General features: G+C 53.6%; 1 protein-coding gene across 2 annotated transcripts in view; it reads right to left on the bottom strand.

The window, feature by feature from the left end:
* Positions 1-1,532: 1,532 nt before the first annotated feature.
* Positions 1,533-26,726, bottom strand: part of SUFU (SUFU negative regulator of hedgehog signaling) — a 104,915-nt gene continuing 79,721 nt past the window's right edge. For both annotated transcript variants that reach the window (XM_069461095.1, XM_069461096.1), the window contains exons 9-12: positions 19,330-19,464; positions 16,683-16,821; positions 7,457-7,525; positions 1,533-4,937 (exon numbers count right to left, since the gene is read on the bottom strand). In XM_069461095.1, coding sequence (XP_069317196.1) covers positions 4,848-4,937; positions 7,457-7,525; positions 16,683-16,821; positions 19,330-19,464 — 433 coding nt within the window. In that variant the 3' untranslated portion in view covers positions 1,533-4,847. The remainder of the gene's footprint in view (positions 4,938-7,456; positions 7,526-16,682; positions 16,822-19,329; positions 19,465-26,726) is intronic.

Raw genomic sequence — 26,726 nt, 5'->3', positions numbered from 1 at the left:
TCCCCAGGGCCCCTGGCCCCCCCAGATGAGGCAGAGCAGACACCTGGAGGAATGTACAGCACTTCCTGGAGGAGACATTAGAGATCACATGGCAGATTTCTCTGCTCCCTAAATCTAGGGATAGGGCCTTTGCTTTAGGCCCAGGAGCCCTTCTCTTTGCAGAAATAACCCAGCCTGGTACTGTCTCCCAGAACCACCTAAGCACAGGATCTTGCTATTCTACATTCTTTGGGGCAAGAACTACACACTGACCCTGAGTCCTTCTAGGCTAGAGTCAGATGAGAAAAAGCGCCCCCACCCCCAATCTCCAGGGATAAAGGAGATAGGTGTGGCCTAGGCCACCCACCCTGGAGTTGCCAGCCTGGCTTCAGACCCTCCCACTCCCTCATTCTGGGCACCAGAGGGACTGAGGGCCCCAAACAGGACCTAATCCACTGCTCCAGGGGCCAGCCACTTGCTAGAGTTCAGTAAGAGGTCACAGGGCAAAGAGGGTTGCTGACCTCTCAAGGAAGGTCCCCCAGACAGCTAGGTCTCAGAGAGGATGGGTACAGGAGGTAAGAGTCCCTTCACAGGAGCTGAAGTCGCCTCCTCTCCCCTGCTTGTGCTGTCCCAGAACCTCTGCCACAAGCCCCAGCAGGGCCCCTGGGTACTGCAGCTCCATCCTGAGGACCAGGAGAAAAGGCCCTGCCATTCCCCATGGGGAAACAACAGGCCTAGCAGGCAGGGACAGAATGTGAGGGCCCAGGGTGGTCCCATAGGTTCTGAGAACGCTGTCTGGGTACAGATCCCAGTTTGCCTGCCTGTAAGGTCCCAGGCTATTGCCTTCTTCCCCACACCCTCCACCCTGCGCTGAACCGAGGCCCTGGAGAGGCAGGGGCTGGGCAGTCCAGGGAAGGGGGGACACCTGCCTCCTCACACACACCAGGCCCAGGGGAGTTGCTAGGAAGCATGGGCTGGCCTCGGTGTCACCGAGTGGGTGCCACTGGTTCTGACACTGCCCCTCCACCTGGGTCCTGCCCTCAGGCCCTGGATTGGGAGGTTGAATTTAGCTGCCTGGTGAGGGGAGTGGCTAGCTGGAGGGGGGAAAAGGGCTCCAAAACTGGAGGCAATGAAGGCCGACCTCCCTCACCTGTTGGGGCCCCCCCTCCCAAGGGGAAAGAGGGTTTGGTGAGAGGAGGGTAGGAGAGGGATGCAGTGGCAGAAAGAGGGTCTTTACTCACCCACTCATTCCAGACCATTTTCCTCACTCTTATCCCCTTGACCTTAGAGAAATTCAAGACAGTGAGGGAGAGCCTGTCCCTGCAAAGTCATTTCTGCATGACTGAAGGGCCACCAGCTGTGTGATCCCACTCCGTGGCACCCTCTCCACTCCCAACAACAGTCCTTGGGGCCTTCTCCCATTTGGGCTTCTTCCAAGTGTCTGAGTCCAACCCACCTCCTCTGCCGGGGCCCCAGGCTTCCTGCTCCCCTATGCCAGGCAGCCAGAAAGGAGCACACAACCCAGGCGCTTCTGCAAGTATATTTAATGCACGTAGATTACACAGAGGATGAGGGGCAAGAAGGAACCAACATCTAAGTGAGTCACCCAAAAGTTCTTACAAAAGTCCCAGGCTGTCTGCAGCCCTGGGAACCAAGTTGCCACTGACATTAAAAACTAATAGAAAATTTTACAAAAGTCTGCTTGTTGCAGCATTCAGGTACTTGTACAAAAGGAGGGGTCTCTCTACAGGGCTCCTGACTTGAACAGGGACCCAGGTACCTCACCTGGTACAGAGGTCCTGGAAGCCAGAGAGGGAAGACCAGATAAAAAAATAACAGTCAAGGAAATTCTCTACTGGTCTGCCCCATAGGGGCACCAACCTTCACGTTTTCTCCCTGCTCTCAACTCAATCTCAAAACCCAATCCTAAGACCCTGTGTCTATTTTGTAAAACACTCTAGCCCTTTCAGACTCTCCTCCAGGCTTCCCCAGGCCCTCCCTGACCTGGAGCCTTGCCTTTGGGGGAGGAAGAGATGGGCAGGAAGAGGCACCAGCTCCCCGGCCAGACCTGAGACCTTGCATGAGCCTTCCCGGCCCCTCGGCAGGGCAGCTGGTGGGCAGTCCTCCTGCAGCCTACACTGGACCTGGGGAGCCGCAGGAGCCTGCCTTATGGAGCAACAGCAAGAGGGGAGCCCCTTCTCAGAAACTCCGAAACTCCAGGGACCTGGAGGAATGGGTAAGGGCTGGGCAAGCCTCAAAGAAGCCTGTAGAAGGGGCAGAGATAGGGAGGGAGGGTCCTTGTCTCCTCCACCCACCACGAGGTCAGGGGCTCCCACAGAGCTGTAGGGAGAGAAAGGGCACATTTACCGAGCACTCACCACGCGCCAGAAGCTGAGCTGGGCATGGTACGAGGTCAGCCTTGCTTGATCCTCAGTGAGGGTCCTCTCTCACCAGCGAGCAGCTCAGTGGAGAGCCCCCTCCCCGAGAGCACCACTGCCCAAGGGGAAGGAGGTCTGGTCAGAGATGGCTGATACGCTGCCGCTCCCCCAGAGCCAGTGACTGCAGGGAGACGAGATGGAGCGTGGCCCGAGCAGGTTCTTAGATGTTCACGAGGCTCCCGACATGGTGGGGACAGAAAGGGGTCACAGGCATCACGTGCCCATCATCTCAGAGCTCACCTGCTGCTTCTTGCCTTCCCCGGCCGTTCCCTAAGAACAGGGCCACCATGACGGTGGTGCCCACCGTTGGTCCACAAAGGTCCTCCAGGCCTGGGGCAAGTCATTGACCAGATGTTTCACATACTGATGACAAAGCTTAGCTCAGGATATGCTCACCCTCCTCCCCTCAACCAGACAGACAGAGGCAGGGCGAACTGCAGCAGGGAACCCTCAGGCAGGTTCCCAGCAAGAAAGAATTTGGGGAGAGGCTGGTCGGGATGGCAAGGAATGGAGGCAAACTGATGGCACCTCTCTGTCCACAAAATGTCAGAAGATGAGGGCTTCAAAGGCAGGGCTGCTGTGGTGCGTGAAGACCAGTAAGCGTCCTTTTGGAAAAGTCCTCAGGGCAGTAGAAGGCACAGCTGCTGCTGAGGTCAGGTCCAGAGAGGCTCGTGCCTTGGCTGGTGGGGCTCTGGAACCAGTCTCTCCCAAATACTCCAGGCTGATCTGCCTTGAAGCTCTGAACTTGACAGTTAACCAGATAGCCCAGGGCTTGTGCATAACGGGCCAGGCCTAGTGGCTCCGTGGAGGTCCAGCTCTTGCTCCCTGGAGAGCCTGGCCCGTGCCCTCCACTCTGGAGGCAGCTCTTTGGGTGGATCTCTCATCATCAGGGTCCTGCACCTATGGGCCTTCTGTGGCACCCCGGTGGTGCCTGTGTGGCAGAGGCAGATGGGGGCCATGAGGAGCCCTGCATGAGGAGCCCAGACAGACAAAATGACTTTGCTTTGGAGAGGTCGGAAGGATGATCTTGAAGTAGCAGTTCCTAGAGTCGGAGGTAAGAGGACAGGAAAGGGGCTGGCTGATTCCAGGTCAGGAGTGGGAGATAACCTGAGAGGAACCCCAAAACCGTAGGCCAGAGCTAGGCTGGCTTCTGAAAGGCAGACTGTGAGATCTACAGTACCGGCAGTAAAGGAACAAAGACCACGAGAGGCCAGGACAAAGGAGACAGGACAAGAAATGGGGAAGGAAAGTTGGGGAACGAAAGGATGCAGGGAGGATGGGAGGGCAGTGCTGGCAAAATCAAAGTGAAAGAGATGTTGAGAAGTTGATTTCTTGGTTTTTTAATAAGCCAGTCCTGCAGCGTGGAGGCTGGGAAGCCCAGGGGATGAGGGAATGGGACAGGACTGGTCACAGAGCTGAGGTCCCAGGCCCTGAGTGGCAGTGGGAATCATCTGGGAGGCGCTAGGCCTGAACCTCTCCGAGAAAGGCCTGGTTGGGTACAAAAAGCCTGGAAGATGAGGCTGGGGCCACCAAGTCTTTGAGACCCTGAAGGTCCCCAAACCTTGTAGGGACCCAGTTCACTTGGAAAACAGCAGCACCTCTTCCTGGCTCCGGCTAAACTGGGCTCAAGGCTGCATGGGGGAGTGTCTCCGCTCTCCCCTTGCCCCGGGCTCCACCAGGCCCAGCTGGGAAGAAAAGCCTCTCTGTGAGGCCGGCTCCTCCAGGGCCCTGGCTGGCAGGCGAACACCGGGCACCTTCTCTGGTGGCAACGCAGGGAGAGACACAGCCCCAGGCCCGTCTGAGAGAATGAGAGAGTTCATCTGGGAATAAAGTTCTGTTTAAAAACATTATATACATGGCTTCTGGACATCTTTGCAGAGCAATAAAATACCATCCGGTTTCTACAAAATAAAATAAGGAAGAAGAAAACCAAACGCGATCGGAGGATTGTTCCGTGGCCAGAGGAGCTTGACTAGCAAAGGCTTCCCAGGGTGGAGCTGGGGTGCAGCAGCACACACTCTGCCTCAGTGGCATCCCACCTCCCTCCTGCTGGGCTGTGTGGCGGGGGTGGGTGAGAGTGAGGCCTGTCTCCTGCTGGGGCACATCAAGGGTCCAAAGTCAAATCTCAAACCAGAATCTGTGGAGGCAGCAGGCAGGGTGGGTTTGCATTCACCCGCTCACTAGCCCGGTGGGACCAGGGCTTGGTCACATGGGCTTGGCCAGCTCTGGGGTGAGGCCCCTGAGCTGGAGGTGAGGTGGGGGGCCTGTGGCCTGTGCACGGCATCCCACCAAGCTGCGGGTGTGGTGGCTGCGCAGTCATCCTCACACTTGTCCTTTCATTTGTGGGAATCTTGTTTACGCAGTTGTTAAGCTGGAAGTCACTGGGGAGCAGCTGGGCTCCCTGTCGGCCCCTGCAGGGCCCAGCCCCGGCTAGTGCAGCGGACTGTCGAACACCACGTCAGGTAGGATGGACACTTTCAGCTTCTTCTCCGGCCAGCTGTACTCTTTGGGAAGTTTGAACTGTGGAAGGAGCAAGCACAGACCCAGAGTGCACGTGGTTAGCAGAATCCACCGCCTTTTTCCCAGAGACTGCCTAGAGGGAGGCCAGGACCCTCACTCAGGCCCTGCGACCGGGTGCTGAGAGCAAGAGAGGCCACTGGACACCTGGCTTCATTCCCAGATGCTAAACCCAGGTGGGAGGCTGGGGTCAAGCTGCTGGAATTGGGTGACCCCTTCTTTCCCCTTGCCTTGCCAATAATTAACCAGGGCTGGAGGAGGCAAGCTTTCTCACTCTTCCTTCACTGTGCTGACCTCCCTCTTGCTTACTTCCTTGGTTCTGCCTTCAGCCACAAGCATGTAAGGAATCTGCTCCCTGAGGCCCTGGGCTGGAGGATGGGGGCCTAGGGGAGGGTGCAGATGCTACAGGGAAGTGGCTTGAGGTCTGTCATTGCCAATGGCCTCTTTTTCAGCCACTGGTGTGGGAAGGACCCTGGAATCTGTCCTCTGTTGCCTTTGCCAAAGGGTCTAAAGGAAAGGAGGACCTGGTTTGGCCCCAAAGTCAGACCCACACTTGAGACCTTGGTGGGAGCCGAAGAGTGGGACGAAATGTGGCTTGAGTTGATCTCTTGGGCCTGGGGCATCCTTAGGAGGGACAAATCCCCACCCTGCTCCGCCTTGTCCACTTCCCAAGGTTACTAGCCTCAGAGTGGTCCCAGTGGTGGCCAAGGAGAGCCCAAGGTCTTCCTACCCTAACCTAGGAATCATTGATTTGCTTAGTTTTGTTTCTCCTCTTTACCTGGGAACTTCTGGGCAGGGAAGGAGAAGAGGCTGACATATCTTATTCCCTCTGTATTCTAAGACCTTGCATGCAGCCTGGCACACAGCTGATGCTCAATAAATGCTCCCTGACTTGGACTGATGCTGGACCTTGGAAACAGGGTCTTTTTCACAACTTGCACCGTCCTGGAGCTGGGCCAGCAGTCAGGGCCAGGGTGGAAAGGAGAGGACAGTGCTCTCAGCCTGCCTGAGCTGGGGCTGGAGGCAGACAGGCCCGACACTTCCTGGCTGGCTCACTTTTCCCTCCCACCGATGGGGGGACTGTCCATGCCAGGACCAAAGTGGAGGGTGGGTGAGAGTATGGGGACAGCCTCTGGACAGGAAAGCAAAACAAGGAAAAAAGTCATTTTTAATGACCTACTTTCCTAAGCTCCCCCTGGCTCCTGTCCCTCATGCCTGGACTGTCCCCCTCCCACCCCTCAACACCCAAGCTCAAAGGAGCAGCCTGGCAAGGCGCCATCCCAGTGCGACAAGGCCTCTCCGGAAGCGCTTCTGGGCAGCTGGCTCTGGTCTGACTGAATGGGGAGCTGGGCCTCAGGGACTGGTGACTTGTGGGGGGTTGATTGGCTGGCACAGCCCGGGTGTTTGATGACTTTGGAATATATAAATGCATTAATTTATCAAGCCGCATCCCAGAGGACAGAGAAGACACTGCTCTATTGGGGTGACCTCTGGCTCTGAGGAGTTCCTGTCCACCTGGAGACCTGGGGAGGACAGTCCCACCCTGTGCACCCTCCTCAGCCTCCTGAACACCACAGGCCTCTGTGTCCTGGCCGACAGGCCCCGGAGCCCTGGCAGCTGGACGCTCCAACCCTGGCAGACACCTAGCTCTTGCCTGGCCTCCTCTGGCTTGAAAACCTGGCCCCGGGAGGCGAGGGGCTCTCCCGCAAGCACGCTTCCCGGCAGACAGGGCAAGGGAAGGGTCTGTCTGCCACAGGCCAGGGAGGGCCCACGAGAGCTCTCCAGAGGCCAGGCCAGCTTGCTAATGTTCCACTAACCCAGCGGGCACTGAGGCCAGGAAGGCTCAGATCCTGCTGGGGTGCTGGTGATGAGGCAGAGGGAGGGGAAGGGACTTTCCAGGATGAGGTAAGTCCCCGCAAATGAGGATGCCAGGAACAAGGAAGAAAAAACAAAGGGGATTATGGACTCCAATCCTGTACCCAAGAGGGGCAGCCAGGGGAGGCACCACCCCCACCTGGACCACCAGCTGCTCAGGCTCTGAGCCAGGGCTGGAAGAGGTGGGCAAAGAGGGGAGAGCTTCCGGCTGGAGAAGGGAGGAAAGGAAAGTGGCTCCTGGGTGGCCCGAGGCAGGAGCAGGAGTCCCTCGCTGCCCACCAGAACTCCCCAGTGGAATGTTCTCTGGCAGCAGACGTGGGCTTTCTGTTCAGAACCTGCCAGGGAACAGCAGGGGCTGGGGAGGACTCGTACTAGGCCCCTGGCTGCCTCTTCAATGAGGTTCTCGGGAGCTGGCAATTCAGACGATTTGCTGGGTGTCCTCACAAGGGCTGGGGGTGGGGCAGGAGGTGGGAGTGGTTCATGGAAACAGAAGACAAACAAAGCTATTTAACATCTCTAACCTATCCCTGCACCTCAGAGAGGAGCCCCTAGACACAGACACACACACACACACACACACACACACACACGCAGGCACGTGCTCCCGGAGACTGGAACCGTGGTCAGAGAGAATCAAACAAGCTTACTTCCTCTGGAGAAGTCAAATCTTCTAAGTCCTCCAACATTTTCTCTACAAACTCTTCAGTCAACAGAATCTGTGAAGAAGGTACAAGGCAGGCTTTTATTTTTTAAAAACAGATGGTCTTTTTCCCAGCTGCCACTCTTTGGACTTTTCTTCAGGCCATACTGGAGGGACGAGCTCACTGTGATCTGTTCTGTCACTCCCCTCCGCACATGCCAATGCCCCACCCCCCCACCGCCTGCAGTATCAGACAGACCAGGGCAGAGACGGAAAGGGGTCAGAGGACAATGGGGATGGGAGGTAGGGACATATGGAGTGTTGGTACTGCCGGTCCCAGGAGGGAGATGACACTGGTGGAAAATCCCCTGGTTTTAGTTACTCAGGCCTCCTACATGCTGCGGTGCAATGGAGGGGACAGAAAAGCTGAGGGGCAGAGGGGAGCTGCTGCCAACATCATCCCTGCCCAATCAGGCTCACATGTTCCCATCCCCTCTCCCCCAACTTGGTAGGGCAAAAGAAATCTGTTTGGATTCGGAATAAAAACCCTGTCTGGAATCTGGAAATGCCCTGGAAGGTCCATCCGAGAACATCTGAGCTGGACAATTTGGAGGCTGTGGACATCTCTCAGTTTACGGATGGGACAGGGACTCTCAACTTGCACGTCCATCCACAGCGTCCACATTCTCTCAAGCTGCAAGCTCCCATGCCCCACCTCGGCCACTGAGTTCCTCAGACTTCTCAGAGACACCCCTGCTCTAGGTCACCTCCCAGATTTCCCACTGCCCCAGTCTGACGCCTGGTTGCCTCTCACTTTGACGCTGAGGATGGTCTGGCCTTATTTGGCTGGCACAACCGCCGCTCTCACCCCTTAAAGAAGTTTTCACAGCCAGCTGAGGGCACTCAGAGGCTCTAAAATCAGGCCTTCCTCAACCTGACGGGCCATTTCCCCAGCCCATCCCTCTGCAGGCTGCTTTGCAGATCCAGGCCAAGCTTACCCTGTGTTTTCATCCCACCAGGCCCTGGCAGAGGTGTCTTTCCTCTTGCAGGTCAGATCCCTACCCTCACCGCCCCCTCCCTGCCCTTGTCCACAGGGCTCCTGGCCTTGGCAGCAGACCCTTGCATCCCAGGCTGTGGCTCTACCTGCCTCGTCCTGTAGACCCTGCGCAGCCTAACGGGGCACAGAGGGTGACAGACAACAGGGCGAAGCTCTAGGTGAGGGGCTCCTCTGAGGAAAGCCCTCTCTGTGAGGAGGATGTGAATCAGAAACCTGAAAAATACCATCAAATGCCCATCAGATTTCCCCAGGGAGTTATCCACTCTGATAAGAACAGAAATTTCCTCACTGTGCGCCACGGTGAGATGGTCGGGGAAGGCAGGCGAGCAGGCAGGCTCACCAGGGCCTGCAGGATGGAGGACTCCAGAGGGAGAAGCGGACGGGGTGGAGGTGAGAGTGACAGATGAGGAAACCGCCCCCGAATGGGCAGAAAAGGCTCCATCACACCAGGCACTGTGCTCACTGCTCACATATCTCACCTCCTTCAGTCTCCTACGGTCAAGGAAACTGAGGCACAGGTAAGTTATGTAATTTGCCCAATGTCACGTGGCTTGTGAGTGGCTGAGATAAGACCATATCCCAGTGATGTCTGGACTCTGAAGCTGGTGCCTGAAGTACTGTTTCTAAATCCTGAACTTTTACCCCCAGGACATTTATTTTTATTTATTTATTTTTTTTGAGACAGAGTCTCTGTTGCCCTGGCTAGAGTGCCGTGGTGTCATCATAGCTCATTACAGCCTCAAACCCCCAGCCTCAAGTGATCCTCCTGACTCAACCTCCTAAGTAGCTGGGACTACAGGCACGCATCACCATGCCGGCTAATTTTTCCTGTTTTTGGTAGAGACAGGGTCTCACTCTTGCTGAGGCTGGTCTTGAACTCCTGAGCTCAAGTGATCCACCCACCTCAGCCTCCCAGCACCTCAGGGTGCTAGGATTACAGGCATGAGCCACCACGCCCGGCCCTCATTTACTCATTCTTCTAGGGACATAGACATGAAGGCAGCCCATGTCCCACTGGGACAAGCACCCTCCCTTGGCTGACAGGGAGCCAAAAGACCCACCCTTCCCAGGCTCCAAGCCCACAGTCAGGAACAAAATAGCTCTGACCACTGGCCCACATCTCACCAAAGTTTCCATTCTACAAGCTCAGGCCTAGAGTGAAGACAGAAATGAGGCTTAGAGACAGAGCGGGGAGGCAAAGTTGGCCCAGGCAAGCACCACCTGAGTCGCCCCTCACCCAGCTCTTCCTCAATTCCCCAAAGTGGGACTGGCAGACTCTTCCCACAGACTACAACCACACATCAACCCTCCCACAGCCTAAGCCCTGCCCCTCCTCCTCTCTTATCCCAGGGGTGTCCTCTCCAAAAGTCCAGTTTCTCTACCAGTTTTCACCAGTTTGCTTGAGTAGTACAAAAGTCACATTCATATTTTTGGCATTTCCAGGGCCTGTTGCCATTTCTGCAAATGCTAGCACAAACACAAGCATACCTAAAACCCAATTATATTACAATGGCTCCAGTCTGGGCCAGACTGGGCTGATTTCTTTTTTTCTTTTTTTAAGACAGTGTCTTGTTCTGTCACCTAGGCTGGAGTGCAGTGGTGCCATCATAGCTCACTGCAACCTCAAACTCCTGGGCTCAAGTGATCCTCCTGCCTCAGCCTCCCAAGTAGCTGGGACTACAGGTGCACACCACCAGGCCCGGCTACATTTCGTATTTTCTGTAGAGACGGGGTCTTGCTATGTTGCTCAGGCTGGTCTTGAACTCCTGGCCTCAAGTGATCTTCCCACTTCAGCCTCCCAAAGTGCTGGGATTACAGGCATGGGCCACCGTGCCCAGCCTGGGCTGATTGCTAACTCACAAACAACTTGGGGCAAGGGGCTTTCTGCCGGAGCAGTAAATAGGTCTGGGGCTATAACGAGAGCTGCGGCTGAGTTGGCAGGGGTGGGGCAGTACAGAGGGAGTGGTGAGGTTTCACAGGGGCTGTGGCTACCCAGTGAGACTTCCAAGAGAGTTATTTTTCAAGAAAAGGTAATACCACCAACACTGAGTTCAGTCCTAAGCCAGCTCCTCTGACAAAGGTCTGGAACTGGTCTTGGGGAGAGGGTGAGTTATGGTGGCTTTTAGTAGAGCAGCCACCAGGAGTGGCACCATCTGTGTGTGGACTTAATTTGTACTCAGTTGGGGGAGGGGATAGCAAGACCAAAAATGAAGACAAACCCTAGTTGCTCCTCCATTTTCAGTTTTGGTTATTTGCTAGATCCTGCTGGCAATTGCACATTATTTTAAAAGAATTAAAGGGGAAAAATTACACACAAGATCTGCATGGTATTAAGGGTGACATTCTCTGCAAAGAAACACGACAGACATGTCATAGCTTCAGGCACCTAATTTAATTTCCTTTGGGAGTTGAACCTTAGAAGCTTGGATTGAACAAACAGGCCCCTGTTCTTTGTATATTTCAGACCTGGAGCTGAGAATGTTAACAGATCTTATCAACAGGACACTGGAGATAGACAGCTCTGATGGGGCAGCTCCTGGGAGCTCTCCCGAGTAACAGACTCGCCCTTGTGATGCAACTGTGGGAAAAGCCTATGCAGTTCTGGGGCTTGGCGCTCTCGAAGCTTGCTGGGTCCCCATGGAGCTGCCTGGCTCTGTCACAAATAATAATGGGAATGGTTATAAGAGTGACAGTAAAAATGGCCGATAACAAGAGCAGTGCCTCCCCCATGTGCCAGGCACCGTGGTAAGTGTTCGACCAGTGTCATTTCATTGAATCCTTATGGTGATCCTGCCAGGGAGGTTAATCATCACCCCCACTTTGTAAATGAGTGGCTACCGGGAGGAGACAAGTCTCCTGGACTTTAGAAGAACAAGGATCTGCCATTGCGGTGGTGGAGGATGCTCATTTCCTGTCTGGAAGGTACCCCAACTCTAGAAGTCTGTATACTCAGGGCTGACTCCTCTCGCTCTCCTCTGATGGGGGAGGTAAAGGTGGCTTTGGTTTCTACCAAAGGCCTGGAAAACCAGCAATCCCAACCCCTACCGGCTACACACCTCCTGGCCACCTGCTCAGCTCAAGAAGGCTAGAGCCCTGAGAGTCACAGACATGCAGCTGCTAAAAACCCAGATTGGCCAACTGGAAAGGAAGACAAACCATGCCCAGAGATGGTTTCCAAGTGGGGCAAATTTCCAGGCTGGCCTGGTGAATACATACATCTCAACAGTTCTCTAGCCCAGAAAATAGCTGTAGAAATAATAATAATGATAACACCACTCATTTATATTTGCACTTACCAAGAGCCAGGCACAAAACACTTATGTTTGTGTACAAACAGCCCTTGGAGGGAAGGGACCCTCTAGTGAGAGAGGAAGACCTCCAACCAATCTGAATAGCTCATTCCCCTGGAAGCTCTGGAAAATATGGAGATGCCAGGCCCCATCCACACGCCTGAATCAGAATACCCTGGGGCAAGGCCAAGACACCTGCATTTTAAAGAGGAGCTCCAGGTGGGGGGAGTGCTGGGAAATACCCATGCCCAGAGGGGAAGGGGATTTGGGCACAGTCTTAACAAATGGGGTGAGTTGGTAGCTGTAGCTCCACTACCATCTAAGTGGCTGAACTGTGAGGGAGCAATGGACCCCACTTCTCACCCCCCATCTTTGGCCAGGGAGGGTTCTTGGAATCTAGGCCAGCAGCTTACTCCAATGGACTCACACCAGGGGCCTTAACCAACCTGGTTGGCTGATGGTGAGGAAGGATTGTCAATAACCTCCCAATTCCCCAGGCCCCAGGAAGTTGCAGAAAGGAACCTGAAAAGTGATCTTTCATCAGTGCCTGCCCTGGGCAGGCCAGGCTGGTTGCAGGCAGGAGCCCAGCTGCTGGAGATCTGACACCGATTCAAATGTCTGTGGTCAATGATATTTCTGAGTCTGCAAAGAGTGGCTGACAATGCCCACTCCTTCCCCTTGGTATGACAATCCACACTTTGTCCAGGGCCTTGTTTGCTCTTCATGTTGACACGTTGTTCTTGCTTCCCAACAAGTTTGGCTTTCTTTTCCATCCCTTTCCTTCTCTCAGGGAAGGAAATGTGTTGTTTACAGTGGTAGGGCCTGCCAAGGAGCTGCTCTGGCACCCACGATGGCAGTGGAGGAGGCAGGGACAAGGAAGCAGTCCTGTCTGCGTCCCTTCCCCCCTTCCCTCCCTCCACAGGCTGGACAAAAGCCAGAAAACAGCCTGGAGGACCCCCCCACCCCCAGGCTCAGGGGCAGAGGCCCATGGTGCTGCAGGTAGCTGGCTGCAGCAGGGCACAGTGAGGCCTTACTCATTTCCTGTTCTCGGTGGGTGGTGAAAAGTTGGCTTCTGGTGGCCAGAAGCAGGCTCAGGCTTCTTCTGCCCTGGCTTTTGGCTGCTAGGGACACAGCAGGGCATCACAGTCCTCTCCGCCAAGGAAGGGTACTTCCCTGGGCACACTGCTGGGCTCTAACCTTAGTGGCTGTATCCTCGGATAATGAGGTCTCTGAGAAGGCCCAAGCAAAGGTCTCCAGGGACACCAGGTGTGGCCAGGTTCACCAGTGGAAGGAAAAACAGCAGAAGCACCAAAGAGGAGCTGCCCAGGGCCTGGGCGGGGGATTCCCAAGTTGTCTTTCATATACATCCAAATGGCTGGATGGGACAGGAGAATGCAGGGGCCTGTCCTGAGGAGAGTGGTGAGTCAGCTGCCGGGCAGGGGGAGAGCTCAGCAGCAACTCCCCCAGCCAGGCCTGGAATGGCAGAGCCCGCTTGGAACAGCTGCTGGGTGTCTTCTCCCAAGCCCAGGGCTTCCCATCAGGGCTGGCAGGGAGCGACTAGGACTAGGGGTGCCACCTGGGTGAGCTGCCAGACATCACACAGCTGAGAAAGCATTGCAGGGCCCAAAAAAGTATTCTCAGATTTGGTGATGTGACCACTATGTGACCCCTGGGGCTGAGACTTCTCCCCCTTCAGACCAACCCTGGCTGGGGACAGATGAACGATCAGCTCTGGGCCAGGATCTTGCTCAGAAGATTAACAGCCCAGTGGTGACAGGCTTGAGGGAGAGAGGCTTGTTAAAGCTGCTGGGATGAACAAATTCTGGGGAAAGCGGTGGAGGAGAGGACCTTAGCAGGTGTCCTTCCCAAGGTCTGAAGACCCTCCTGGCCAAAAGGCTTTACAATCTCCACAAGGATGAAAATAGCAAATAGCAGGGCAGACAGAGTCAAGGTGTCGTTCTCCGGAAAGTGAAAAGCCTGTGGAACTGGAGCTGGCTGCCTGCCCCCTCCTTCCATAAAGCAGGGAGTGTCCACCGCACCCCACCTGGTGTCACAGAAAGCCCTGCTTTTCTGTGCACTGGGGCCCTGACTCTCCCGGGTCTGGAGAGATGGGGAAGGTGGGGGAGCAGGTGGGAGTGGAGGCCTGTCTGGGGCTGCTCCACAAGCTCCGGAGAGGGGCTCAGGTTCCCTAACCTTCTGCCTCTTCCTCTCAGCCTCTCCTTTGTCACTCTTCCCCCATGTAGGGTGTCTTTGCCGTGCCTTTCCCCCAAGAGATAACAGGCCTGGGCTGGTAGCCAGAACCAGGTGCCAAGGCTGGGAGTGAGGGCTTCCAAGGCTGTTGAAGGCTGCTGCGAGAAAGCCAGCCCAGCCCCTCCCACAGCTGGGACCAACAGGGAGAGTTCAAGCAACAGCCAAGGGAACAGAAGACTCTTCACGTCCTCTGTCTGCTGTATACAGCTCCTTCCTGCTCCTCTGCCTACAACAGGCCTAGGCAAACGAGGCCCAGGGAGACACCCCCAAGTTCTGCGAGCGTGAGCGAGAAGCCTGCAGGGAGCAGGGGTAGTCCTCTCTGTGTGGGGGTCTCCTTCCTGAGGGTCTGGGGCCCTTCCTGGCCCAGTGAAGTGGGCTCTCCCCGGTGACTGCAAGTCCAACCCCAGGCCTCCGGGGGGTCCTGCAGACTCACGGGGAGACAGCAGCTAGCCCCAGGGAGACCCAGAGGCCCACAGGCAGTTACATGCCCAAGTTCCTACAAGCTAGGGAGCTTCCTGTGACCACTGTGGCAGGACCCTAACAGGGTAGGCGGGCGGGCTGGCTGGCAGATGCACAAAGTGCTGACTGCTTGCGGGGAGGGGAGGAAGGCTGGGGTGGGTGTTGGCTCTAGCCCTGAGACTCTGGCTGGGGTAAGGGTCAGAGGGTTTCCCATGGCTCCTTGGAAAGGGCCTGAGAAACCCGTCGGTGATCAAGGGTGCGTGCCTGGGGAGTGGGGCCCCAGCCAGCCTTCCCAGGAGCTCTCCTGTGAGCCGGGCCCCGTGGTGGGCCACACTAATGAGCCCATAGCACAGGCCTTTGATTAAGCAGCTCCCAGCACAGCAACTTTATTGAAACACGCCGAGGCCAGTGGCTCGTTCCCACCGCTCCCTGGTTCCCCGGGCAACAGCCCTCAGGAGGGGACCCTGTGCTGGGGAGCCAGCGGGTGCTGAGTGTCCAAGCTCACTGAGGGGCTGCCAGGGAGGTGAGGGGGTTGTGGCACTGGGAGTGGGAACCCCCGCAGCCAGGGGATGAGGGGCAACATGACATCTGGTGAGTCCTCTGGGGGCCAAGGTTCCCGAGCTGCTGACTGCCCTCCTCAGGGCAGGAAGGACAGTCTGGGAGGGAGGGCAGAGCTCCAAGGCAGGTTTGGAGTTGAGGATGTGGAGTGTAACTGGGTGGAATTTGTTCTTGAGTTTGGGGAGACCCAGCCCTATTCTCCCAAGAAAATGTGCCTGAACCTTCAATACACACATGCTCTCTGAGGACACTTGCTGAGACCTGTCAGCACGCTGGCCTCTATTGGCAGTAATGACCTGCGAACTCTCAGAGGTGGGGGTCCTCCCGCCTCCCACCTCCTTACCAGTCTGCCCAGGAGAGACGCCTGCTTCTTCCTGTTCTTCTCAGAGGCAGCCGGGGCAGCCCGGGCTGGGGCTGGGGCACGGGGGCAGGCCCTTTCCACTTGCACTGGGCTAATTTCAAATGTTACACTTCAGAGCTTTTGCTACAGTAACTACCAACACCGCATGGACAGAAATCTAATGTTACCAAGTGGGACTTTTAAAATGTATTTATAACTTTATGGTTCAAAGTAATTTTGTTATGAAACAATGTAATAACAACAGTGGAAAAAGGCAAGATAATTTATGGAACACAATATCCCTAAAGCACTAGCTTCCATTTCTACCTCGGCTTAGTCTGGGGAGTGTGGTTGGTGTCCTTTGTTTGCTGTTTGTTTTAATTAAGGGTTAGTATTTTGGTGGTGGTGGGGGTGGAGAAGGGGGGCCTGGCATGAAGGAGGAGAAATTCTGCAGACACACACAGACAAAAAGCATGCCTGCGTTAAGAGCATATGCGCTTCACACAATCCCCAGACTGCGTTAAACCCACGAAACCAGCCTAATTCTCTCCCCCTCTCCTGTAACCTCCCATCCCTCCAACACACCACAAACAAGGCACGGTCACCTTTTGTGTTAGGGTCAGATTTCCTTTTTGATACTCTCAAGAGAGGTAAGGAAAAGTGTTTGTTCCTCCCCGCACCCCAACAAACAGTCAAACACACACCAAAAAAGGATGCTGTCCCTCCCATACACTTGGCAGTGCTGGGGAACAGGCCGAGCACCCATTAGCGACTGGGGGCAGGGTGGGCTGGAAGGAGGCCTATGGCTCTTAGGCCCCAGCACCCTGCTTGGCATCAGCTCTGAAGTTTGCTCCAGCCAGAAGAGCAAAGGAGGGACAAAGTGTTCTGGACAAGCCAGCAGGTTTCTGCTCAGACAAGCTGGGTTTCCATCAGGAGGAATGAGAGAACCATTAGGTGGGGAGAAGGGAGCGAGAAGGGGAGGCCCTGGCCACTGAGGCCTACCAGTGGCCAGGGCCTGGAGACTTATAATGTGTGTCTCAGGTGACAGGGGGTGGAGTGGTGGGAGGGAAGGCCAAGAAGTGCTTCTGGGACGGCTGGGGTTGCAGTAGCATCCACATTCCATATACACACACAGACCTTAGGCCCTGATCCAAGAGGCATTTCATAACCAGCCCCTCATGAAGGGGCGCCACCAAGAGCTGCCAAGGGAAAGGAAGGTGGGGCGGGCAAGGGAAGAGCCTACAGAAAGAAGGTAGGAGGAGAGGAAGAGCCTTCTCACTTGTAACCAGGGTCCATGAGCTGCGTAAGGATGCTCCTCGGTGGCAAAGGCGCCTTCCACTCCCGTGGAGACAAACGTGATGGCCATGTCACCTGTGATACTTTTATATGTAAAGTGCCGTCCATGCAGGAGCCTGCCCCTAGGGGTGGGAACACAGAGACAGTGAGGAGCTAGGCCTGGAAACAGCCCCAAGAGCTGCAGGCCTGGCCGAGGCTCTGGAACTATGGGGAATATGCTTCCTGGGCCAGGGTGCCTGGCAAATGCCCTCCTGACTGCCTACCTGCCCACTAACAGGAGCCTATTCAAGCACGTTCATTTCAAAGAGAAGCTTCTCTCACAAGTTTGCTAATATCCTTCCAAAGTGCTCAAAGCCAGCAGCTGGCAGAAACAACTCTAGATCAGAGTTCAAAAGACCTGTAAAGATAGTAGAGTTCGCCTCTCTCATGTACTGGTTAGAAAGCTGAGGCCAGAGAGGAAAGTTAGGATGTGCCCAAGGTTATGCCCAGAGATAAGAGGGGCTGGAGGTGAAGGAGTATCTAAACAAAAAAAAATTTTTTTAAAGAGACAAGGTCTCACGCTGTCACCCCAGCTAGAGTGCCCCATCATAGCTCACTGCAACCTCAAACTCCTGGGCTCATGTGATTCTCCTGCCTTAGCCTCCCAAGTAGCTGGGACTACAGGCATGTGTCACCACGCCCAGCTAATTTTTCGTTTTTTTTTTTTTTTGAGACAGCATCTCACTCTGTTGCCCAAGCTAGGGTGCCGTGGTGTTAGCCTAGCTTACAGCAACCTCAAACTCCTGGGCTCAAGCAATCCTCCTGCCTCAGTCTCCTGAGTAGCTGGGACTACAGGCACATGCCACCACACCCAGCTAATTTTTTCTATTTTTAGTAGAGATGGGGTCTCGCTCTTGCTCAGGCTGGTCTCAAACTCCTGACCTCAAGTGATCTCCTGCCTCAGCTGCCCAGAGTGCTAGGATTACAGGCATGAGCCACCATGCCCAGCCTTAGGCTAATTTTTCTATTTTTTGTAGAGACAGGGTCTCGCTCTTGCTCAGCCTGGTCTTGAACCTCATGCAATCCTCCTGCCTCAGCTTCCCAAAGTGTAGGATTACAGGCGTGAGCCACCGTGCCAGGCCTCTAAACAAGTCTCAGAGCCCCTGGGATGACAGCATAGTGCCTTTACAGCAGGACGCTTCACAGTGCCCAGGGGAGAATCTTCCACCTGCTCCTGGGCTTTCCCGTAACATTTAGATGACTAGCCCAAAGGCCATAAGCACATCTTTAAAAAAAAATGCTGAAGCCAAGTGGGGTCACTCTGAGGGAGCAACGAGAAGTTACTGTTAATCCCTAGTCTGGAAATATACCTGGGGGAAGGGCAAGCAGGAGCAACCACTGGGGCAGAGGTGCCAGTCAGCAAAGGAAGCAAAACCTGCTCTTTGCTTTCTCAGGCTGCCTGAGATTAACCCTTCTCCAGTCTAAAGGCTCTGGGCCTGGGCCAGAGAGGTGCTGGAGGGGAAGCGGCTGGGGTCCTGGCGCTGGCCCTGCCAGGTCCTGCTCATTCTGATCATGTGCTATCTTGGCCCTGCTGCCCAGGGTGGCTGGCCTTGCTGGTTACCCTTCAAGCTCCTTCCCTGGGCTTGGGGGACACCGGGGAGGGTCCAAATTGTGCAACTCCTTCTTCCTTGTCACTGTACTCTTGAGTTTAGAGTTACTCTTGTTGCCTCCACTGCTATCAAGTGAGGGTGGAAGCCCAAATGGCTGTGAAGGAAGACAGATGCAACAGATTCAGCCCAATGCAGCATCCCTGAGCAGAGAGCTGAATTCTGGCCACAAGGGCTGGGTTTCTGGCACTGTGGACAGCAGCAGAAGGGACACAGCTGGGCTTCCTGGTCCCTCAAGGAGTCTGCTGGGCTGGACACTGAATTTGAAGAACTGAGTGTTCTGCATGAGAAAAGCAGCAAGCAGGAGAAATACAGCCCAACCTACCAGAACCCTCACCCTGACAACTCAGTGTTACTGGTGACCCTGCCATTCCCTGACCCTGGGCTTGTGGAGTGGCCGGGGTCATCTGAGACTCCCTGGGTCACAGAACTTTCCTGAGGGGAACAGGGCTGAGTAACAATTCTCAGGGAAAAGGAGAGTTCTCCAGCATCTAATCCCTGTGGATTCTCAGACTCCAAAACTCACAAATGAGGAAGGTCTATCAACCAAGCAATCACACCAGAGACCAACGGGGCTCTTTGGCCACAGTCCTGGGCCCACTGGGGGCTGCCACTGCTCTGGGATAGATAAGAGATGCAGAGAAGAGAGCCCCTCTCTAGGAAGGATCCACAGGGCTGCCACTGCTCAAAGACTTCTCACCACTTAGGCGGGCCAGAGGCCTGGGCAGGGAGAATACTGCATGGTCCAGTGATGTGGGGGCTCCTGGCTGGTTCAGAGTCCCCAGGCTCCTAAACAGGCCCATGATAGAACAGTTCTCCCTTCCTTGAGCCCCAGACCCTGACAGGTGCCTCACTGGGGGAAATGGCCAGGTGAAAGCCTGGTGGCTCCTTGAGGGCTCTGGAGGATGGGAGTGTTGGGGGAGGGGACTGGGGAGGCTCTGAAGTGACCCCTGGAGGCCAGGCTGGGTGTGTGGTGGGGCTCACCTTAGGCAGAGAGGAATGAGGGCTCCTGACTCCTGGTTGAATTTCAGATGCACACTCTCGAGCTGCCGAGTGCGGATCAGCTCATGGGGAATGATGGCTGTGGAGCTGTCGCTTTCCAGGCTATCTTTGCGGCTCCTGTGAAGCAAGCACAGGAACAGGTTTAGCACAAGGTGAAAAAACAGGTGGGAGCAAAATGGGAGTCTCCAGCCAGGCTCCTGAATAGTAATGACGACAATGGTGATTGAAGATGACAACAGCCACCATTCAATATGTGCTTGTCAAGTGCCAGCCACTGTGCCAAACATTTCTCACTGACTGGCTGCTCCTCACAACGCCCCCATGAGGTGCGTACTACTATTATCTCCTGCCTACAGACAAGGAACTGGAGATCAGAGAGGCTAAGTAACTTGTCCAGGTTGCACAGCCAGGCAGTGGATAGAGCTGAGGTCTGGTCTCATAAAGGTCTGCTTCTAAAGCCTGCATCTTTGGTCAACACACTATATTAAAGTTTATGGCACAGTGGTTTGTTTTTCGCTGTGATATCAGCAGGAGCTTCTGGGAGCCCTTCCTCCCCTGCCCTGGAGCCTCAGACCCAAGCTCTCCAAGCCTAGGGTGGTAGAGCACCATGAGATGCAGCTCCAGGAGCTTCTGTCCCGCTAAGTCTAAGAAGGCTCTCAGCATGCACACTCCTGCCAATGGCTGGGAGCTGCAGTGACATCCACACCCTTCATCTAACCAGGACAGGATACAATCCTCACTGAGTGGGGGAAGCCAGGCTCTCAGGAGTAGACCAGTGGGCTCGTCTGGGAGGTAGAACCAGACCTCCTCCCATCCGCCACTGGGCTTCCAGGCCCCAGGAGCCCTGTACCAGATTCCTCCTGACTGTAGCCTTAGCCACAGTGAGCGGTCACTGCTGCCCCACACTCCCTCCTACCCTGCTCCACACCAACAGCCTGTCACAGCTGGGCCATGGGGTCCCTTTGCATTCTAAGATTTGCTCTTTCAAATTCAGCTGCTCTCACTGACAACCTCTCAAATCTGCCTCAGCTGGAAATAAGAGTTACCCACTGATCCCATTCAAAAGGCCGGATCCTGGTTTGGGCTGTGAATCTCAGAACAATTCCCCAAGTGTCCATCAAAATACTGGGTGAGAAGCTCTAGTTATTTATCATTCAAGCAGCAGGCAGGAGCCACCCAGGATGACAGCCAGACAGCCACTGAGGGACAGGCCCAACCTCCTCACACACAGTGGGGGCCGGGGGGCTGTAACCAGTGAGGCCCCCCGGCCAGGCAGAGCACCTCCCCAGGAAGGGTGAGGTCAGCAGACAGAGATGAAGGACAATGAGGGACAGTTAGGGCCCCACTGAGGCAATGGTTTAGAAATGCTCCCGAGGTAACGGGGACTGTTCCTACCGCCGGCCCTCTCCCTTGTGAGGATCTACCCTCAGATTTGATTGCTCTTTCATAAAGCGGTTCCTTCCTCCGGCTTCCTAAAGCAAACGCTGAAACTTCCTTTTTCCCTGGCTTCTCCTTGGCAAACCCTTTCACAAGAGCTGTGAAGGAGACAAATGCTATGGCCAAGAGGGTCACGGTATTTCAGGGCTGGAAGGAAACTCTGAGGTTGTTTAATCTACCTCTTTCCTTTACAAGAGAGAGCCGGTAATGCGTCCAAGGCCACAGAGCAGGTCTGTGGCAGGCCACAGTGGGAGCCTCAGCCTTCTGACCAACTCTCTCCCCTTCCGCCAGGGCTGCCACCCCTCCCTTCTGAGGGGTGGGGGCTCAGTGGTGACACGGGTGCCCTCGGGGCCCAAATAAGAGCAGAACTCAGGAAACAGCAGCAGCCCACATTTGTTGAGCCCTGACTGCACCACGCAGTCTGCTAAGCCACAGGTTCGCTCAGTGAGTCCTCGCGGCAAGCACCACTGTAGGCTCTGCTGTTAGCCCTTCTTCTACAGACGGGGTAACTGAGGCTCAGAGAGATGAGGTGACAAGCCTAAGGTCTCAGTGTGTATTTAAGTGGAAGGGCCAGGGGTGACTCACAATCACTCCCCTGTGCCACCTCTGGTAACAGGCTCTCACATCCAGACGAACCACCCTGCTCCTGAAAGGGGCCGAGGCCTGGCCTGGCAGGCGGGGCCTGAGGGAGAAGCCCAGCTTCTCTGGTGCAGGCAAAAATGCTGATGAATAGCAATGGGAGGTGGGGTGAGGGCTGTGGAGAGGAATCAACAGCACACAGGGCTAGAGACGTCTCAAGCTGGAGGAAAAATAAATTGTTGAAAGTCAGCTAAAGTCACCTTGGTAACTGCCACAACACACTCACCCGGAACGAGGACATCAAACCCAACTGCAAACAGCTTTAAAGCAATGGAAAAGAACTTAATCATCTGAAGAATTAATGTGACAAGTGCCCACATTTACACCTCCCACCAACCTTCAATCATTTGAAACGTACTTTAATCTTTTAAAAGAAAAAAAATTGCAAAATGCTAGATCTGCAGTCCTGGAGCTTGGGTATTTCCGGCATGCTGCTTCGATGGAAACGCGGCTGCTCCGCACACACGCAGGAGCCCAGCTTTCTGCTGATTTGTTTTTTCTGGACATCGATGCAGAAGCATGAATTATTTGTGTGGGCTGGGTGAGGTATTAAATCTGCAGCCGACACAGGTTTGCAATGTTTTGCATGGTTGTCAGCTTAATCTTAGTCATAAAAAAATAAGTAGTGTGCTCGGCAGCGTGGCCTAATTTTTCAGCTGGGTTGTTTTCTCCCCGAGTTCCCAGTGGTGGGGAAGACAGGGCTTTGAGGGCTGGATGGGAGAGGGGCTTCCAGGGAGGCAGAGCCTACACCCACGGGGGACTGCCAGGCGCATGGGGCCGGGGCCATGCTGCCAAAGACAGTCCCTGGCAGCACAGGTTCTGGGTTTGAGTCCTATATGACCTCGGGCACATGACTTAACTTCTCCCTAAGCTTTAGTATCCTTTTGATTGGGAATAAATAACAATAAGGTCATAAGGATTAAATGAGATGACTCATAGGAGGCATCAGTAGTGCCGGGGATGTCACAGGTACTCCAAATACGTCTGATGAATGCATGAATGTGTTGACGTGAGCTGGTGGCTTCTAAAAGTCTATATGCTCCTCCCGCAAGAATGTTGATGGTTAAATAGAAATGTTTGCCTTTACCTTGGGCCCAGAATCCAACTGCCTCTGGCCAGGTCAGTCCCCCTGCCGGGCAAAGGTTTTTTTGCCCTGAGCTTAGAGAGGGGACTTCTGAGATGGGGATGAAAGGGCTCCTGACTACTTGAGTGGACACTGCAGGCCCTGGTCAACCACTGGTGCTCTGGGAAGGCCCAGCTACAGGCCAACAAAAACCCTTGAGGCCTTTGTTCCCCCAAGGGAGGTGTTGGTAGGGCCTTCTTCCTTCTGCAGAGCACAATCTACCTTCCTGCGATTTTCAAACTATACTGGTCTTCAAGTTGCCCAACGGTAGTTTAATCCATCTTCCCACAACAGCCTTTCAAATCCCTGAGGCTGCTCTTCACATCCCATCAACAGCTTCTTTCTCTAGTATCTGCGGTCCCAACTTTCAACTACATGTTTGACAAGTTCTGAAGTCCTCCACCCATTCAAGTCACCCTCCCTTGGACTCATTCTAGCTTGTCAAAAGCCAGACTGTCATGTCCGGAAGTGAACTGTTGTGTGTGGAAATAAATACGGTATGTGGTCTAAACAGTGCAGATCACAGAGAGACTGTGATCTCTCTTGTTTGGAATACTTTATTTCTATTAAAATTGTCATCAAATTGTCTATTCTTTGTAACCTCATCATACTACCAACTCATACCACACTCTCTCTGTCAGTGAAATCTCCCTCAGGCTTTCGTGGGCTGCCTTGGACCTCTTCTTCCCCATCTAGTTTGTAGTGTTGACGATTTGGAGCTAAGAGCAGAACTCTGCATTATCTGGCTAGCATTTCAGGCAGTTCAGGCATTTCTGAAACCTGACTCTGGCATCCATCATATTGGCATTTCTTCCTGACTTTACATCACTGACAAAACTGATAAATTCGCCATCAATGTTCTCATCCCAGGCTTTGATTAAACAATGAACAAGACAGGGTTAGGCAGACAGGCTGACAGACTGACATCATTACCCTTTGGGTGTGCTCACCCAACCAGTTATACATCAACCCAACCTTCCGATCACCAAGCCCCTCACCCTCTGGATGCTCTCCGGACATTTCTGTCTTGCCTATAATGATGCTAGAACATTCGCAAAATGTCTTGCTAAACCTCACCTATATAAGGTCTACAGTACTTCCTTTGTCTACCAAGTGGGTAAGCATTTCTAAAAAGGCAGTGAGGACGGTCTGGCAAGCCTGACTCTTTCTGATGCTCATGGCTCACTGTTTCCCTTAGAGTGTTCCCAGCCTACTTGCTGAATAATCTAGCTCAGAATTTTCCCTGAGAGTGACACCAAGCTCACCAATCTAGGGAGTGCAAGAACTTTTTGCATCCTGAAACTTTTTTTTTTTTTTGAGACAGAGTCTCACTCTGTTGCCCGGGCTAGGGTGCAGTGGCGTCAGCCTAGCTCACAGCAACCTCAAACTCCTGGGCTCAAGCAATCCTCCTGCTTCAGCCTCCCGAGTAGCTGGGACTACAGGCATGCGCCACCATGCCCGGCTAATTTTTTCTATATATTTCTAGTTGTCCAGCTAATTTCTTTCTTTTTTTTTTTTTTTGAGACAGAGTCTCACTCTGTTGCCCAGGCTAGAGTGAGTGCCGTGGCGTCAGCCTAGCTCACAGCAACCTCAAACTCCTGAGCTCAAGGGATCCTCCTGTCTCAGCCTCCCGAGTAGCTGGGACTACAGGCATGCACCACCATGCCCGGCTAATTTTTTCTATATATATTTTTAGCTGTCCATATAATTTCTTTCTATTTTTTTAGTAGAGATGGGGTCTTGCTCTTGCTCAGGCTGGTCTCGAACTCCTGAGCTCAAACAATTCGCCCACCTCGGCCTCCCAGAGTGCTAGGATTACAGGCGTGAGCCACCGCGCCCGGCCCCAGCTAATTTCTTTCTTTCTATTTTTTTAGTAGAGACGAGGTCTTGCTCTTGCTCAGGCTGGTCTCGAACTTCTGAGCTCAAATGATCCACCCACCTCGGCCTCCCAGAGTGCTAGGATTACAGGCGTGAGCCACCACGCCAGGCCTACATCCTTAAACTTTTGAGTGCTTCCAGTCTGCCAACACCTCTCTTCCATTCCCTCAAAGATTACTGACAGCAGCTTCATGAATCTCGCCTGGTGTTCTGGGCACAACACTCATGGGCCAGGAGATCTGAAATCAAGGCTTCAATCCTCTTGTCAATGCCATTGTGACCTTTCCTAGTCTGATAACCATTCGTTTTGAGATGGACCCAAAAGAGAACTTAAGTAAATTTTGCTTTCTCTATGTCACTGATTAATGTTACTCTGTCCAAACAATGGGGCCTAGGTTTTCTTCTTCTTCTTGCTCCAAAGAGAAGTACAAAAATAAAGTCCTTTTTGCTGGTCATAGCACTTTTTTGCAAGACTCAGTTCTCAGTTTTAGCTCTTCTTGACTCTGTTCTCTAAAGTCTGTGCTGGTATAACATACTTCTCCTTCCAGCAGTTGTTCAAATTCTTCCAAACATTTGAGTTGTATGAAGGATTCTCTATGTACCTATACTGATCCTTGAGGTATTATATCTCCTGGCGGTCCTAAGTTAAACTCTTTATATACTTTATATATTTTGCTTCCTTTCATTTTCATAACAACCCTATAAATAGGCATTATTTTTCCCATTTTATAGATGAAAACATTGAAACTCAGAGATTTACATAACTAGCTCAAGGTCACACCATGAGTAAATAAAGAGTTCAGACAAAACCCCAGGTTTCGGCCGGGCGCGGTGGCTCACGCCTGTAATCCTAGCACTCTGGGAGGCCGAGGTGGGTGGATCGTTTGAGCTCAGGAGTTCGAGACCAGCCTGAGCAAGAGCGAGACCCCATCTCTACTAAAAATAGAAAGAAATTATATGGACAGCTAAAAATATATATAGAAAAAATTAGCCGGGCATGGTGGTGCATGCCTGTAGTCCCAGCTACTCGGGAGGCTGAGACAGGAGGATCGCTTGAGCTCAGGAGTTTGAGGTTGCTGTGAGCTAGGCTGACGCCACGGCACTCACTCTAGCCTGGGCAACAGAGTGAGACTCTGTCTCAAAAAAAAAAAAAAAAGAAAAAAAAAACCACCCCAGGTTTCCCTGGTATTGGCTAAAACATAACCATAATATTTCTCCTAAGAAACACGGCCAGTTGTGGTGGCTCATAACTGTAATCCTAGCACTTTGGGAGGCTGAGGTGGGAGGATTGCTTAAGGCCAGGAATTAGAGACGAGCCTGGGCAACAAAGTGAGACCCCATCTCTACAAAAAATATACAAAAAATTAGCTGGATGTGGTGGCACATGCCTGTAGTCCCACCCACTTGGGAGGCTGAAGCAGGAGGATCACTTGAGCCAGGAGTTCAAGGTTCATGCCATTGCACTCCAGCCAGGGTAACAGAGTCATCTCCAAAAGAAAAAAGAAAATTTCCATCCCTTTTGAGGGGTCTTTCCTTCTAGGTTTTCAAGTCCATGAAGAAAGATACATCTACTCTTTTCCCTGAACTCTTAAAAGAACTGCCTTCCTGGAAGATAGGGCAGGGCTTCCCAAAGGGTATTCAATAGAGTTTTAAGAGTAGGCTCTAGAAAAACAGGTATGGCAAGGGTTGGATGCAGTGTGCTGTATCTCAGAGTAGAGATTCACAAAATATTGGCATTTGGACTCGGAGGAGGACTACAGAGGGACAACAAACTGGTTTCATTTTGCGTAAGCCAGCATTTTCCAGCCTTGGCCAGAGAACCCCCTTTTCACTCACACCCAACAAACTCCCCTAAAAGGCTGTGGGGACCTCCTCTGGGGACCACGGGCCCAGGGTTTTCCCTCCTGAACTTTACCTGTCCAAGCTGCTTTCTTCTAGGACTGTCACTCCTACTCCTTCCTCCTCCTTGCTGGTCAGGACTGGGGCCAGAGCTGAGTCCCCTCATCGTCTTCTTTCCCCCCAGACAGAGCTCTCCAGGGGGCCTGTCAGTGATTCTCCACTGCTCACCTTCAACTCTCAGCCTGAGGTCAGGGAAGCTGACGTTCCCCCGGGCTTGCCTTGGTGCCAATTTTGTGCTTTTTACCTAGAATGTGTCATCTTTTCTTTTCATTGGGCAGGGCAAGCTATAATAGTTCATACAATATCATTTCTTTACTTTTTTTTTTGTTTGTTTACTTAAAAAAAAAAAAAGTTGAAAGAGTCAGATGGTTCCATAAGGCTCATTACTATAGTCAGCAGTCTT

This window comes from Eulemur rufifrons, chromosome 28, assembly GCF_041146395.1.
Source record: "Eulemur rufifrons isolate Redbay chromosome 28, OSU_ERuf_1, whole genome shotgun sequence".
In the NCBI taxonomy this organism is placed as follows: domain Eukaryota; kingdom Metazoa; phylum Chordata; class Mammalia; order Primates; family Lemuridae; genus Eulemur; species Eulemur rufifrons.
The sequence above is the reverse complement of the archived record's forward strand: the minus strand, read 5'-3'. Positions and strand labels throughout refer to the sequence as shown.